Raw genomic sequence first — 15,313 nt, forward strand, 5'->3', positions numbered from 1 at the left:
ACGTGCCAGTGTGCGTACATTTATTTATAGGCTGTACTTTCATTTTTATCATGGCTGATAAGAGCTCTGGGCTCTGCTGGGGTCACTTCAGTCCATTCACCAATAGGAATGAAAAAGAATTTAAAAAAATGGGCCGGCCCCACTTTGGCCGGCACGACAAGGCTAACAGGAGAGTCAACCACAGCCTGCTAACGTCCGTACAGTTCTGAGAAGAGGTCTACTTATACAAAATAGGTGAAAAACCCCGTGTGTGTGTGTGTGTGTGTGTGTGTGTGTGTGTGTGTGTGTGTGTGTGTGTGTGTGTGTGTGTGTGTGTGTGTGTGTGCCAAAAGTGTGTAGAGACTTTAAGGCATCAGAATCTTTTGACCCAACAAATTACGTGAAACACATGGACAAAATTCCCAACCTCCTGTGTTATTAAACCACTAATAAATAGTTTATTAACCATTGTCAGAGTCTTTATTAATAACTTTTTTCATCTATAATTATTATTTGCTTAAACTGTGAAGAGGTAACAGAACAACATTGTTCTGTAGACGCCGATACATCAAAGTTAGTGGCCCATTTCACAAAAGATTTTAGTGAAAGCAGGGGTTGGGTTCTGCTAAGTTTTCTGAATTAGCCTATATTATAGGCTTGTGTTATTATAAAGAAATATTTCTAAATAACGTAGTTTATATACTTTAGAAATATTTTAAAATAAAAATAGTTTCATTACTGCACTAAAAATAAGTAGAGAGGAAGAGGCATTCATTGCTAGCTTTGTCTTGGATGGAATACAAGTGTTTAATGTCTTTGATGAGCTCTCTCCGGGAGGAAACTGACGGAGTAATAGCATTCAACCGGATCACATTTAGTGCCACAAAAATTATTCCGATCTGACGTTTTTGCAAATAAATCTGTTGAAATTAATATCCAAGAATGAATCCACAAGCACCCTGTATCATGAATAAAAATCAGCAGACAACAGGGTATGTGTTATAGCACATCAAAAAAGGTTAACAGAGTCTAGGAGGAGAGCTAAGGCTAGTGCCAACTGATATGGGTGGCTTCTGCTTGTCCAACATGCTTTTTGCCTAATATTCTGGCACGTTGTGGGTATTTAATGTGTGTACAGCTTGAATCTGATTTCTGGAGACTCTGGGCTTTGTCCCAATACTTGGCTGTCTTTTCTTCGACTCCCTTCTCTGATTTCCCTAAATATAGGCACAGTAGTAGATTCATTTCTTATGGACCGAGGAGGGCTCCTCAAGGAAGGGTTGCTTGGTTCTCTGTTATTCGTTTTTTCCTAATTTTGACAAGGTGAATAAAAATACGTACAAACCATGTACTTGCCCTGCCACGCACTTTTCATACATCATGGGTTTAAACCACAGACTGTATATAAAGAGTTTATAGTTTTAAAAAAATAGGAATTTGCCTTCTAGTTCAATAGATTTAGGAACAGTGCTTTGCCGACCGACTGGTACAGGTTAAAGGTTTGAATTGCCCCACTTGAGCCTGGATGGTGAAATCATTCAGCGGAGCGGTGAGAGATTCCAAGCCGCCGGACTGACGCTTTCCCCGGCCTATGGCAGCGGTTTTTCCGGCTGTTTAATCCCTGTGGAGGGAGGAGCTAACTTTGCGAGGGGGAGCGTTACATTTCCGCATGTCAACAAAACTAGCTTCTGAAGTCAAGAGGAAGAAGTGGATAGTTCATTTGGAAATGTACCCAGGCGCTCGGCCGCTTTCACTTCGACGCGCGGCCAAAGTAGACACGTCGAGACTTTCGGTCACATGATGCCGAGCCCCGAGCAGACACCAGCTGCAAGGTGCTGCCTCTTCTCAGCGGGACGCATTGCGGAGTATTTTTCAAATAAAGGGATTTCGTGCTGAAACCCAAGGGGCACACTGACTCGTACACATGCTTAAGTTAAGGCAAAAGTTTGACTTACACAGTGATGTCGTGTCCGATATCCTCAGGAAGGAGGCGTCTGTCTGCAGGGTTAAAGGTGAGGAGTTCAGGTGCCAGTGACAGTTTCCTTCTCTTAACGTACGCCAAGTCCTTTCCACTTTTCTTACAGAATTGAGAGTCAATTCATTTACCCGTACTATACATTAGTGTTTACATTTGAGTTCTAAGGCGCATAATAGTTATTGGAAAGTAAATGTTCCGGTTAAAATGTAGCTAGCAGTGTCCTCTAGCTTTAGCATCAACAGTAGAACAGTCTGAACTTTTAAATTATTTAGAGGTGTTTACGCGTTGAACACTAGATGGCGCTGTCGATCCTTCACATTTCTCTAAAAACCGTATAAAAAAAAGCATTAGTCAGACATTCACTTTAAAGCAGTTTGCATACCTTCATAAACCTCCTGAAGATTAAGAAAATTAAAGAATAATATAATAACAGTTTATTGAATGAAGTCCCTAAAATGTCTGGGGTTCATTATCTCAGTACCTGAGAAAATATAATACAATTAAAAGGTATCCAGACTACTTCATGACATACAGCATATACATTTTCAGTATCAAGAGACTGAGAAGCAAGACTCCACGCTGGGTACACAGACATACTGTACATCCTGATATGCATGGCAACGGTTTTTATGCAGGCAAATGTGCAACAGACATCTCATTATGTCCTATAGCATTAGGCAGCCTATTCTTGCCAACTTATCCACCTACACATCTGGGCACTTTTTGCATGTAACAGCATCTTATTATACAGTGGAAACACACTATACACTCATTCGGCACAGCTTGTATCTTTCAGCGTGAGCAGTGGCAGGGATACTAAAAACTTGTTTGTCAGGGCACAATGTCTTTTAGAAGTGTATGGGCTCATAATAATGTGTAATGTGTGTGTAATGCCGTGTCTGCAGAATACTCTGGCACGGTGGACACTCGTATCCTGAACATTGAGAGCGATGGGGGCATCCTTTACTCCTGGAAGGTAAGTCTAGTGAAGGCACGGCATACAGTGTGTTCCTTAAACTGGATGCACTCATTAAGTGAGTGTGATTGTCCTAATCCTATCCGTCACTTCATTTTACTGTTTATATGACTTCTAATGCACATAATAATCATCATGTTTGCCATTTCACCATAATAATGTCCTTTGAACTTGGATATACTCTGCTTAAAATGCTGTGAATGTGACACTCTATTAGAAACCTAAAGCTCCCACATTTCTTATATGTTATATGTGCGCTATGCTCTCTCTGCTTAACGATCACCCTGTGTCTGCTTGTTTACCGTCCTTCGTTGATGCTCTAGTAGGTGAAATATTCAAATCCCGGATGCCATTTTTTAATGTCCTCACCGTTCCTCTTCAAAAGGACACCATCAATTGAAAAATTCTCTATTCTTTCATATAGATTACTCTGCAGTTCTGCTTGACATATTTGGTATTTTCAGAAACCTCGGGATCCTCACAAGAATTTAAAAATTCGAAAGTTCTGTGTGTTGAACCGTGCTTCTCCGCACAACATAAATTTTTAATGACTGACCGGCCAAAGGGTCTGTGGGTTTAGGAGGTTAAAGACAGTGTGAAGCCTGTGAAGAGAAAATAATCTCTCTTTAAGTGCAGGGTTTACAATTTTATGCATGCCTGGCTGTGCCTTGGGTTTTTATTTTAAGTCTTCTCAGCCAAAAATGGGGCGAATCATTGGTTTGAAGTAAGGCAGGTCTAGTCAGGATTATCAGCAAGGTCAGCCAAAGTAAGGAAAGGGTCAAGCATGACGTTCCACAAATGTCAGTGTGGTGGAAGACACCAGTGGAAAAGTCGGTCTATTGGTCGGCATGGGTTATGAATATCCATCTCTGTAGTTTGATTAAGTTATTGACACATGACCTAACTAGAGGATTTCATTCTAGTCTGTTCTATTCTGATAGGGAGCAACAGGGACCACCAGGATTGGGAAATACAACTCAACCACCAAACAGAACAAGGTATTGTGTGTGTCTGTTTCCCATGTCAATTTCACCTCAGTGCTGCAGATGTTGCTTCTGTGTATGCAGCTGTATCTCTGCGCGCCCTTCCCCATGCAGCTGTGTTTGTGTTCTTCACAACAGCTCCTGTACTCGTTTGACAAGCAGGTGTGTGTCAGCAGCTGTTCCCTGAACATGGAGGAGACATTGTTGGGTGAGCCTCTGTAATGTACAGATAATGAAGTACCAGCAATAGTAATTGTTAACAACACTGTGTTCTTGGCCCGAAATCAAGTTTAGGTGTCAGTGTCTAGAGAGAGGTTCAGGAGTATTCATAAAACATTACCCACAAGAATAAGACCAGACACGCAGTTTGGGTGCAGATTATTGACTGTAGTGGTGCCAAGTCATTGTTAAGAAAAACTAATCTAATGGAACCAGTGTCGTCTCTGTGGAAAATAAGCGTAAATTAAGTCACATCACACCTCGACTTTGCTTTTTCCCTCTCAGCTGTCAGCTTGGCACGAAATACCAGAGGAGAAGAGCGCCTCAGACCAAGTAACACCCAAGATCACTTTCTCTCAATTTCATTTCCAGGCTATGACATTAACCTTTTCAGCCTCTTGATGTATCTTAAAATCCACGTACAGCATTTTCAATCTTGGTCAATAATTGTGTCTGATCTTTGCAGTATCCAAGTGTCTAACTCTCCTGATTGAGATCCATCCCATCAACAACACTAAAGTCCTCAAGGCAGTTGACTGCAGAGTCAGAGTGCAGGTAGAGTGTGTGTGTGTGTTATCTTATCTGTGTGTGGCTACTTTCATGCAGGTTTAGCTGCAGCCACGAGCTGACGTTGCAGTAATGGAGCATTGGAGCTTACAGTGTAGAAGTGCCATAGTCTATTTATTTTATAAGCTTGCTGAAAGTGCACTGGCCTGTAGTCACTATTCTATCACACTTTCTTATTCACGTAATCTTTTTTTTATTTCTCTGTGTAAGTTATGTCATTTCAGCAACAGAGATATATTAGAAATACACAATATTAGAAATACCTATGTTATTAAGCTACTGTGTCTATAACCCTTGATTCCTCACTATTATTTGTCACATGGTGGACAAAAATAAGTGTTATAAACCACTCATTCAGACTCTGACCTGTGTTTCTCTGTGGCTTTGCCTAGTTCCTCCACCAAGAAACTGACAGGAGGTCAGTTCTGGAGAGCCACCTGCTCCTGCTGACAGAGGACGGATGTGAGTTTGTGTGTCCTTATGCCTGTCTGTCTTGTCTATCCAGGCTATATTTGTCAAGCTGCCGCGCAATAAGACAAAAAAAGAGAGAACTAATCTCTCAGTTCTCAGGCAAAACATCACATTGGACATATGGTAGTTGTGGTTAGACATAATAATCCTTCTGTGTGTTTCAGATGTGGATCTGTACCATATTCTGCTGACCAAACAGGAGGGCTATCGAGTGGTACGTTTTTTACTTCACATTCACCACATTGCCTGCTCTTTCTCTATTTGAAGGAAGTGTCTGTGGATAGATGCCTCAGCTTAGCTATAAATCACATGGCAAATTTTTCCGGCTGGTAGGTTCATGCATTTTTAGAGGTATAAATTCTTTCCAGGAGTCCAAATATCTCGCAGTTAGTAAGGAAAACAGTTGGAATGTATTTACATAACCCAGTTCAAAGGAATACATTGTTTCGACCTCATTCTCAGGTTACAAGCTATAGTGTGTATCTTATCCTCCTGGGGAGCTTTTCATTAAGAATTCAGTGTGTCTACAAAGCTAAATATGAATATGTTTGTACGAACCAGGTGATGGCGAATCCTGAGCGTTTGGCCAAAACTGCAGAGAGAATAGTGGAGGATTTAAGTTGGGTCCAGTGGGACGGGCACACACAACGACTCTACTATCTCACACACAAGGTAACACAGAGGCACACTGACTTAAACAACCATACTTACAGTACATTCATCCATGCAAAAACGGCTGCAAATCGGTTAAAACACTGCACAATGCATGCACACGAGCACAAGCTGCAAAATGTACATGATCTTCAACCTTACATGTTAATCAAACAATTACGTGTCTTTCACAGGACAAGTTCCTGCTGCGATGTCTTCAGTTTTACCCCAACCATAACTGTGAAACTGTGGTAAGTCAACTCTATGTCTAATGATTTAATAAATGACCAGACTTTTGTACGTGCTGCCATCATCACAGTAACACACAGTAACATACCGTTCTCTTGCTTTATGTTGCTGTCCAACAGATGGAGCTCCCATTAGAGCTGCCTGCTAATCCTTTCCGCACGGTCAAGTAAGGCAACAGCTTCTACTCCAGTATAAGAAATATGTTTTCAGAGCTGGCACCTCATTCCATATTCTGCAGTCCTCTTAATGTTATTGAACTGTACTTGTATTTAAAGAGACAAAAATGAATTCCTGTACACTTCCTGTGCTGTGAAAATGGTTAGTTTGACTCTAACGGAAATTCACAAACTGGGATTTTTGTGTATGTGCGTGTGGCCAACAGGTTTGTAAACCTGGGCTACGACCACTATCACATGGAGAGACCAGAACTGGAGCTTGTTAGGATGGAAGTGTTCACAAACAGAATAGGTAACACATTCACACACATCCACACACAAAAATCCTTGCCTGAATAATGTGCTTTCACACATACGTTGTTTCACTCAGACATGAACAAAGTGTTTTTTTAATTACATGAATTATTATAACTAATATGTCTTATGTGTGTTTTTTTATTCCTATTTGTGAAAACAAGAAAGTCAGTCTCTAAAACTATACTTGTAAACTCAATTACAATCTATATTGCACAATCATGCAACAGAATTATACAATACAACACAATGCAACACCTAATTAAAGATCCACCGGCAGAAGTCAGAAAATCAAGGCTCATTTTGTAATATACAATCTCAGTGATGACAAAATGATTATTAAAGGAAGAGGTTTTTTTTGAAGAGTTTCATTAAAAAAGTGCTGATCAGTGACCATCACATTAACTTTTTACCACAGACCTAACGTATATGTTTTTAAAATTAAAATTGGATTAACCTCTTAGTCTATAATATCACCAGTTTAAACCTCAAACAAGGGGCAAGCCAGTCTGTAGAGTGAGTTTAATTCATTGATTAAAATCTCGATTGAATTGGCAATTTCTGAATCAAAAACAAAAGCTCCATAATTCCTCTCCTCGCATTGATTGATGGACCTTTAAAAAGTTTAACCTTAGGTATTAAAATGTGGATAGATTCTCAATCAAAATATAGCATAACCCATTTAATTTTGCATTGATTATAATGAATATTGTCATGGAAGTTCGTGATCTTGTAATAATGGCACCTACTCTGTGATCCGTAACAGCTCCGTCCTGTGGTTTGTTTTTAGGCAGTATGTGTGTTTGCTACAGCCAACCTCTTAAAGACAAACAGGAGCTGATATACACTGTGCTTTTAGTTCACAAAGGTGTGTATGCTACCTACTGTTTCCTAGTCCAAAAATCTACAATACCTAATTTCTTTCTCTTTTCAATTTCTCCTTTACTATGTTACATTTATGTTTTTATCTTGAGCACCCGGCGACAAATTTCCCACTTTCTGCAGACTGCAGCAAGACGTTCAGAGTATCTCTGGGCAGCGACCAGTCGCAGCAGAAACCCACACAGCTCCATCCACTCTTCATCCCCATGGGTCAGTTTACACACAGAAATATAATACAGTCAATTTATAATCCGTATCAATTCAGCCATGTGTGTGAATTTGTAAGTTTGACTGCCTAACATGCTTTTCCTACTGTACTGTAAAGACAGACACATATAAGTGTGTATATCCTCATGCAGGCTAATAACTGTCTGGTGTGCATACAGCATAGTAACACAACATAGACCCTGAAAGTGAGGCTGTGTTATTTCTGTATGTAGGTTACTACATCCTGGTATATCTGCAGGATTATTTCCTCCACTGTATCAACACCAGGCAGCAGGAGATGCTCTGTCACTCCCTTTTCCTCTCTGGTAGGTCGAGGTTTTTGTACCAATCATGACTAAGACGAGCGACGGGCGTGTAACAGTTTCTGCACCTCTTTTCTCAGCAACAGTACATGCTCGTGTTTTTTTTCTTCATACAGTTTTTTTTAAACATGGAACCTGTACAAACGTAGAGCTTTCATTGGCATTTGTTCTTAGAGAAAGAAGGTGGCCCTCCTATTAATCTCATATTAATCCAATTTTAATTCCATGTCTTATTCTCTGTTTGTCTGTCTGTCTCAACGACCTTAAGGTCATGATGTGGAACTGGGCCTGCAGTGCCAGTCAGCTAACATCACGGTGTTGCATGCAGAGGAAGAGTCTTGTGGTAGTCTGCTGGACCTGGACAGTGGGACGATCCACACAGCTGATCTTAGCCCTGCCTACTTGCTGCAGATACTGCGATCAGACACATCTTCTAGGTGAGCATGATTCATAACCTTTTGGTGAAACTGAAGAACCTACATATATTTGGGGTTATTATTTAGGTGGTACTTATATACATAAAGGAAGCACTTGAGAGCACAGAATAATGGTAGGAAGCAGACAGGTGGAAAATTATCTTTTTGAAAGCTTATTTTTGTTTGCGTACACCAGCAAAGCCTCTCTGAAAATAAGTTTAGCTATAACTTGAATCTTTGCCAGCACGCGCTCTGGATTGAACCGTTTCGCTCAATAAAGATGCAGCGTTTTTTTTTTTTTTTCTTGGACATTTTTTATTAGATTCATTCATTGATTTCTTCATTCATTTTTAAGCTTAAATCCACTCTTTTTGAAAAAGTACATACATCACCCTACAGTACCTGACTGTTGGCTGTGTGCCGGTGCATCTGCCTCCGTGTCTCTGTGTTTGCATATGCCTATGTTGTATAATGGTAAATATGTTGTATGTCACCTCCGTCCAAGGTGTCCCAGCAGTAAGGCTGACCCTCAGCACCTGGCCGCCCTCCACTGCCTGCTAGTTTACATGGGAAATGACCCAAATCTGGAGCTGAAGGTACAGATGGAGTGAGGAAAGGAGTCTGGAGGACAAAAATATTGACATTTAAAGCAAATTTAATGAAACAGCAAAGTTCTTGTGTCAAATTTCAAAATCTCATCATCTGGGCCCACAGAGTATACACAATTTTTATTTTGCATTTTTATACAACACAATATTATTACTTTGAACAACATAAACTCTGTAGAAGCCTCAGCTGTTATCAGGATTTGAACAAAGTCACGAAGATCTGTAAGATCTCCTTGAAGATGAGAGAGACTGAACACAGAAAAGATGGCAGAGTAAATTAGCAAAAAAGTGGGAAATCTGAAAAACAATGCAGCTGTTTATTTTAGAATGTATACATTCATGTCGCTGTCAGGCACATCAGGAAAACTGATGTACAGTTGAGAACAAATGAATAGATGACGGTAGAGATTGCAGCTTTTCTGCACTGCTGTGTAAATTCAGTAGATGTCAACCTTGAGTTGGAAGAGAGCGGATGGCGGGAAGAAGACAGAGAGGGAAAGAAAGACAAGAAGAGGAAATAAAACAGGAGCGGAGAGAAGACAAGTGGATAGAGATCAAAAAGAGTCAAACAAAGACAGAAAGAAAGGGACAGATATTTTGTTGGGGCACAGTACTGACTACAGCTCAGACTCTGTTAATAGTAGACCTGAATTAAGTTGTTCCATCTGCTCTGAGAGATGGTAATAAATTATTTCTTGGGAGGTTAACTGAGTCACCAGCTTCATTAGTGGACATAGCAATGGGAAACTGGACACCACACATAACTTTTGTATTCTTTGTGGACTCTGTTAATGGGGCCAGCAGCACAAAAGGTAGAGGCTTTAATAAAAGTGATTTCTTGCTTTTTTGTCTTTGTTCTCAACAGGTTGTAACTTTGTTCCTTTCCATGTAATGGTAATTGTTATGTTTAATGTTGCTGGACTCAAACTGACTCGTGCCAAAGACATTTTTCTTCAAACAGCAGAGACATAGGCAGCAGAAAATTAGTTTTCACCCTAATGCACTGTGGCTGTAAGATCTGCAGGGCCTATCTTTGAGGACATCATGAATTTTTCATATTTCTGTAATCTAAACAGTACACCATCAAAGCCTGATCATCCAAAAAATTCTTATCAGGGACTAGAACTGCTAATAGTATTACCAAACAAGATATCAGTCTACAGCAATGTGATCATATCAATCTTCTCATCTAACTCTCAGCAAAAAAAGCAAATACTTCCCAAGATGTTAAACTTTTCCTTTGAGGGGTGGAAGATAAACTGAAGTCATAGTAATTTTGTAGAGTAAATCCTCCATGTTATATTTAAATGTACTAATGACTGTGCAGTATAGCTGTAGCCTAATGCCGAGCTCTCACCTCTGTGACACCTGTCTCCTGTGTGTTTCTATCATGCCCCTAGATTATTGAATGGTTGTGTGACAACGTGACCGCCTTCGAAACCTTTGATCAGATCCAGGAGTTCATTCTAGGTCAGTGGCAGGTGGAGCATGGAGACACAAATCTTCTGAGTATCACCTCTTCTTCCTTTTCAGAGTCCAGCTCCTCTCATGCCTTTTATGTCTCCTTCTCTTTGTGGTTGCTAGACTGCTTGCATCTTGTCTACACAAAGCTGCATTCTTTCACCAACTCTGTTTGGCTCTTAAATTTCTTCTTGTGGACTTGTGCCAGGTATCCCACACTGGTCTGAGGAGTTAGAAAATAGATTTGGTTATTTTGAGAACGTGGCGACTTACACAGAACAGTGCAAATATGGTTAAGTCCCAGCAAACAGACAGCAACACATCTGTGTGTCCGTCTGGCATTCTGGTAAAGAAAATAACTCAAGAACGGTACATGGTATTAATTTCATATTTTTGAAAACAGTCAGCACCCAGAGATTAGATGATCACATTAGATGTTAGAGCACCTTGTTGCATAAATTAACATTTAATTGGTGCTGCAATAACTCCTCAAACTTGCTCTTAGATACAGAGGTCATATTATTTCAGGCTTTACTGTACAGTATATGAAGACAATAATGTTGACAGAATTAATGATACATTTGTAACCTGTGCTCAGTAATATATCATAGTGATAATGGTGGGACAAGGGCGCAAGTGCCTCATTTGTACTCTCTCTGACAGTCTGTCTTTTTCTCTCACACACACACAGCCTCTTTGTACAGAATAAGCTATGAGAAGTCTCTCAGCCTGGATAAAGTCCTGCCTTACTCTTCTGTATTCGACAAGAAGGTACCAGACACACTTATAAATGCATTTGCACGTGCTTAGAGGCACAGAAAATCAACGCGCAATCTTTATATGTATAGATACGAATGCAAAGAGGACACACTTACAGTTTCCTTCTCTTTAGTAGAACACACACACGTACACATACAACATAGTCTGTCTTTCTGTGTTCTAGGGGGTACCAGTGTGTCTGTTGGCGATCCCTGGTGTGTTGTGTACCACTGAGCAGCATATTGAGCCTGTGTTAAAAGGGAAGGTAACAACCTTTTCTTTAGTTTTTAAAATACATTTACTACACTAAAAGTATCAGTTATCTTAACTGATACAGTTATAATTCAACAGTATGTACTAATAACTGTTGTATTTATCATCACAGCACAGAGTCTTCTTACTATTCTCTTTCCTGCTCTATTCCAAGAAGCAGTTAATAAAACTTTAGTCTGGTGATTAAATTGAGATAATGCGTGTGTTGCATAATATATTAAACATGTTCTAGGTGCATTTGTGATACAGTGTGGGGAAATTACTGTCGCCGACTACATTTGGACATTAAAAAGGCATTTAGATGTAAAACAGTGTGATTTTAAATATACTGGGTCTGCATGTGCAATTCAGATGCAATTATTCTCAGTTGTTTTGCGACAACGTTGTTGCTTTGTCACTTCGGTGTTGTTGTTTAAATCTGTGTGTGTGTGTGTGTGTGCGTGTGTGTCTCCAGGGTTTCTGGACAGAGTTACAGTGGAACACAGAGAGGACAAAATATCTGGATACTGTTCCCAACCCCAGATACAGAACCTCACACATACAGGCCGACTGGGATAAACTGGTGAGTGTATGTTTGTTTGTGTGTCTGTGTGTGTGTGTGTGTGTGTGTGTGTGTGTGTGTGTGTGTTCCATTGGTAATTGTTTGAACATGCTATTTGATGTGAAAGACGAGAAAAATGTGTTTGCATGTGTGTTCTTGTTGGCATACCTGTGAGTTTTGTTAAACAGTTGGAGCATATTTTCAGCCCTCCCATGATGATGTTGCTTCTTTCAGAGGTCTGAGAGGAGACCATCAAGCCACATGAATCACCTGGAGGAAAACACGAAGAAGTAGGTCTGCCTCCCACTGGAGCTATGTTAAGCAAAGTACTACGGACACACACAGTCCTGAAACTGGAGGGAAGAAAGGCACGGCTGCTCCTCTGCACTGCATTCCACTGTTTGGAAAAATTACAGAGTTTGCTCTAATGAGCATTGAAAGGACTGCAACACCACTATTTCAGTCTTTATAGAGGTTGAGATAAATAGCATGGTGCTCTAGTTTTTACAAATAAAAGCTGTTTGCCCTGATGGAGAGAAAAATAAAGGTCTGGCAACAAACAAAATTTGAACACTTTTAAACTGACAGTTGCTGCAGAACTGCTACTCAAGTTCATCCTTGCAAATTACACTGATTCCTAAAACAGGAGTAGTTAAAAGTGACAGTGAAGTACATTGTGTTTTAACCATCTTTAAAAGACATAGATGGTCTTATTCTATATTTTTCTTATTGTCAATAATCCCATGAAAACACCAAAACAAATGCTTTACTCTGAATGTCACCACTTTACGACTTCTCCAGCTTCTGTGGCACTTGGCTCTAAGCCCAGTGGTTCCTACTAAAGATTTAAATATTTAAAATTGCTCACAAGTATGTTGTTTAATTTTTAAAAAGGCTAAATTGTTTCCTAAAACAGCTGGGCACTGTAGTTTTTAGCAAACTTCACTCATACGGGAGGAAATAGAGCTTTTGTTGGGGACTATTTTCAGTTGTGGATTAATACACATTCGGTGCTCCAGTGAGTATTTACAGCAGCAGGACGGTGCATGTGGGACTGAGTCAAAATATGCTACAGAACCACATTCATCATAATGAAAGAACATGTCACCCAGTGCAGTGGTACAGTTTTCTGATGTATTTTCAAAAGTTTTTGGACCAAAAATGAGGCTCTGTGGCACAGAGGAAAAAGTTTGATCAGGCCTTGATTACACAGACAATACTTGTTAGTTGGATCAGTTCATTGTTAGTTTTGGTGTTTTGTGGGATGTTTGATAAGACAGAATAAGAAAAATGTAGAGCATTGCCAATGTTACCCTTTAACTATGCTGGATTGGATCCGCACCCAAAAAATGTGTTTAAATGATTTAGCTGCTAGATAGGTTCTTAAGTATAATCAATTAGTTGAAGAATAAAACATAATCTACTTCAATAAAGATGTCAAGAAAGTGTAAAAGTAATTTTGGGTCTGTATTTTAAAAAGACACATTAGTTCTCCAAAAATACTAACTTCCTGTTGGAAGCCTTGATAAATATTCCTTTACAGACTCTTCGCAAGTCAGCATGAATATAAGTGTGGAACAGGACTGGTGAATGGTGCTAGTTCAGTTTCTATAACCAAAGTCGATGCAAGCCATTCTAGAAAACAATGACTACAAAGAAAAACGTCTGTTCTCCTTATGCTTAAATGCGACAGCTTAGTTACTTGAGCTCTTACACCTGGTGCGTATTTCCTTTCTTTGAAATGGACTGTCTACCGCTTACACTTTTTTTTTTTCATCCTCTCTTTGAACAGAAACTTAAAAATAACACAGAACCCACTGTGCGCTCCTTTTATTTGAATGAACAACCTGCACGAGCCCTTTGGTAGCTACTTACCTGGTCAATCCTTGAATATAAAATATCCTTAAAATATTGAATTAAAATACCATAAAAATGAGGCAATAACTATAGCCCCTCAACAGTTTTTTTTTTTTTTTTTCATCAAGTCAAGTAACTTGATGGTAGGTTTGTACCTGTATGCACAACTGATGTAAAACTGCTGTGAACTGAAAACATCTCTGTCCTGTTTGTGCCGGGATCAAACCAGCAGCCTTTTGGTTCATAATTAGCTTCCCCCCCCCCCAGGCCAAACTGTAGCACCTGCTTACAAAGTTTTTGCTTTTACACTTTTGATATGTTTTTGCTGCCGACTGCAGTTGTGTAGCATTATACTGCCTCTTCTTACAGCATAAAAAGTAAGAGTCTTATAATGCTGGCTTGAGGAATTGTTTTCACTCAAAGCTTTTCTTCTTATTTTGCAGAGTTCTATCAATGGTGGATACCTGGTGTCTTGGTAAGGCGGCATAAGCACACTGAACATGAACATACACAGACGAAAATAAATCCATAGATGCAACACAGGCACACACACAAACACAAGGTGTGTGAAGGCCATTAATTACACAACCCTTGGCTTAGAATGGAACTCAAAAAACTGCGTGCAAAAGTCTTTGGGTTTGGGTGTTTTTGTGTTCTTTCGAGGTTGCATTCTTCATGTCGGCCGGAGAATTCAGCTGAACCAAACCGCCATGCTAATTTATCTTGGAAGGAGAAGGGGAGGGAGGAAGCAAGAGAGAGAGGGGGGGGGGTGCGGAAAAGAAAGGAAAAGGACAATAAAAAAAGAGGAGAGGTGAAGAATGCTACGATTATATAACAGCTGGGAATTCGGTACTTCCTACCCATGTCACTCCCTCTTTTTATAATTCTTTCTCATGACTCTGGTGCAGCTGTTTTGTGTCAACCACACAACACGGGACCTTCCCTTACCTCAGTTACTGCACATGGATGACTCATACACCCGCAGCCTCCCTCAGATTGACTTACAAAACACACGCTCACTGCATTTTGGTCACTTTTCTTGCACCAGCCTTTACCCACAGATGATAGCACTTGTGTAAGAAGCTGCCTTTATAATAGCTATGTGTGATATGGTGTTTGTATCACATGTCTGTTTTGCTCCTATGTTGGAGAAAAACAGACACAATGGTCATTTTAAATCCACTGTTTTTGCATTAACAAAGCTGATTCCTCCATCATCCTCCATCAACGGTGGAGATTGGTTTTGGGCGGCAGCGTAAGATGATTTTTATTTTTTTATTTGATTTATTATTTTTTTTTTTACAATAATTTTTTATTACATAGGTGTCCGTCTCTATGTCTGTGTAAAGTATCAGAAAACAGAGAAAAGCCTGCTTTTGTGTGACCATCAGTGCAGATTCCATTTAAGTAATGCCAAAAAGAGAAAAGAAGCAAATCAATTAT

The 15,313-nt window shown here is 39.8% G+C and overlaps 1 protein-coding gene across 3 annotated transcripts in view; it reads left to right on the plus strand.

Annotated features, from left to right (window-relative positions):
• Positions 1-15,313, plus strand: part of LOC120804216 (gamma-secretase activating protein) — a 33,769-nt gene that overhangs the window by 1,315 nt on the left and 17,141 nt on the right. Inside the window, exons 1-23 of one of the 3 annotated variants that reach the window (XR_005709424.1) lie at positions 1,534-1,991; positions 2,863-2,933; positions 3,875-3,931; positions 4,055-4,124; positions 4,421-4,468; positions 4,602-4,690; positions 5,095-5,164; positions 5,338-5,387; positions 5,735-5,845; positions 6,019-6,075; positions 6,193-6,239; positions 6,456-6,541; positions 7,334-7,411; positions 7,549-7,635; positions 7,866-7,958; positions 8,224-8,392; positions 8,877-8,967; positions 10,380-10,449; positions 11,132-11,211; positions 11,384-11,464; positions 11,927-12,034; positions 12,248-12,303; positions 14,314-14,345. Coding sequence is in view for 2 of the 3 variants with exons in the window: in XM_040153513.1 (XP_040009447.1) it covers positions 1,904-1,991; positions 2,863-2,933; positions 3,875-3,931; positions 4,055-4,124; positions 4,421-4,468; positions 4,602-4,690; positions 5,095-5,164; positions 5,338-5,387; positions 5,735-5,845; positions 6,019-6,075; positions 6,193-6,239; positions 6,456-6,541; positions 7,334-7,411; positions 7,549-7,635; positions 7,866-7,958; positions 8,224-8,392; positions 8,877-8,967; positions 10,380-10,449; positions 11,132-11,211; positions 11,384-11,464; positions 11,927-12,034; positions 12,248-12,303; positions 14,314-14,345 (1,789 nt within the window). In the remaining variant the exon portion in view is untranslated. Of the gene's footprint in view, positions 1-1,533; positions 1,992-2,862; positions 2,934-3,874; positions 3,932-4,054; positions 4,125-4,420; positions 4,469-4,601; positions 4,691-5,094; positions 5,165-5,337; positions 5,388-5,734; positions 5,846-6,018; positions 6,076-6,192; positions 6,240-6,455; positions 6,542-7,333; positions 7,412-7,548; positions 7,636-7,865; positions 7,959-8,223; positions 8,393-8,876; positions 8,968-10,379; positions 10,450-11,131; positions 11,212-11,383; positions 11,465-11,926; positions 12,035-12,247; positions 12,304-14,313; positions 14,346-15,313 lie in introns of those variants that run through there. The other 2 variants (XM_040153513.1, XM_040153522.1) reach the window with 2 other exon arrangements.

Source organism: Xiphias gladius, chromosome 2 (genome assembly GCF_016859285.1).
Source record: "Xiphias gladius isolate SHS-SW01 ecotype Sanya breed wild chromosome 2, ASM1685928v1, whole genome shotgun sequence".
Taxonomy (NCBI): domain Eukaryota; kingdom Metazoa; phylum Chordata; class Actinopteri; order Istiophoriformes; family Xiphiidae; genus Xiphias; species Xiphias gladius.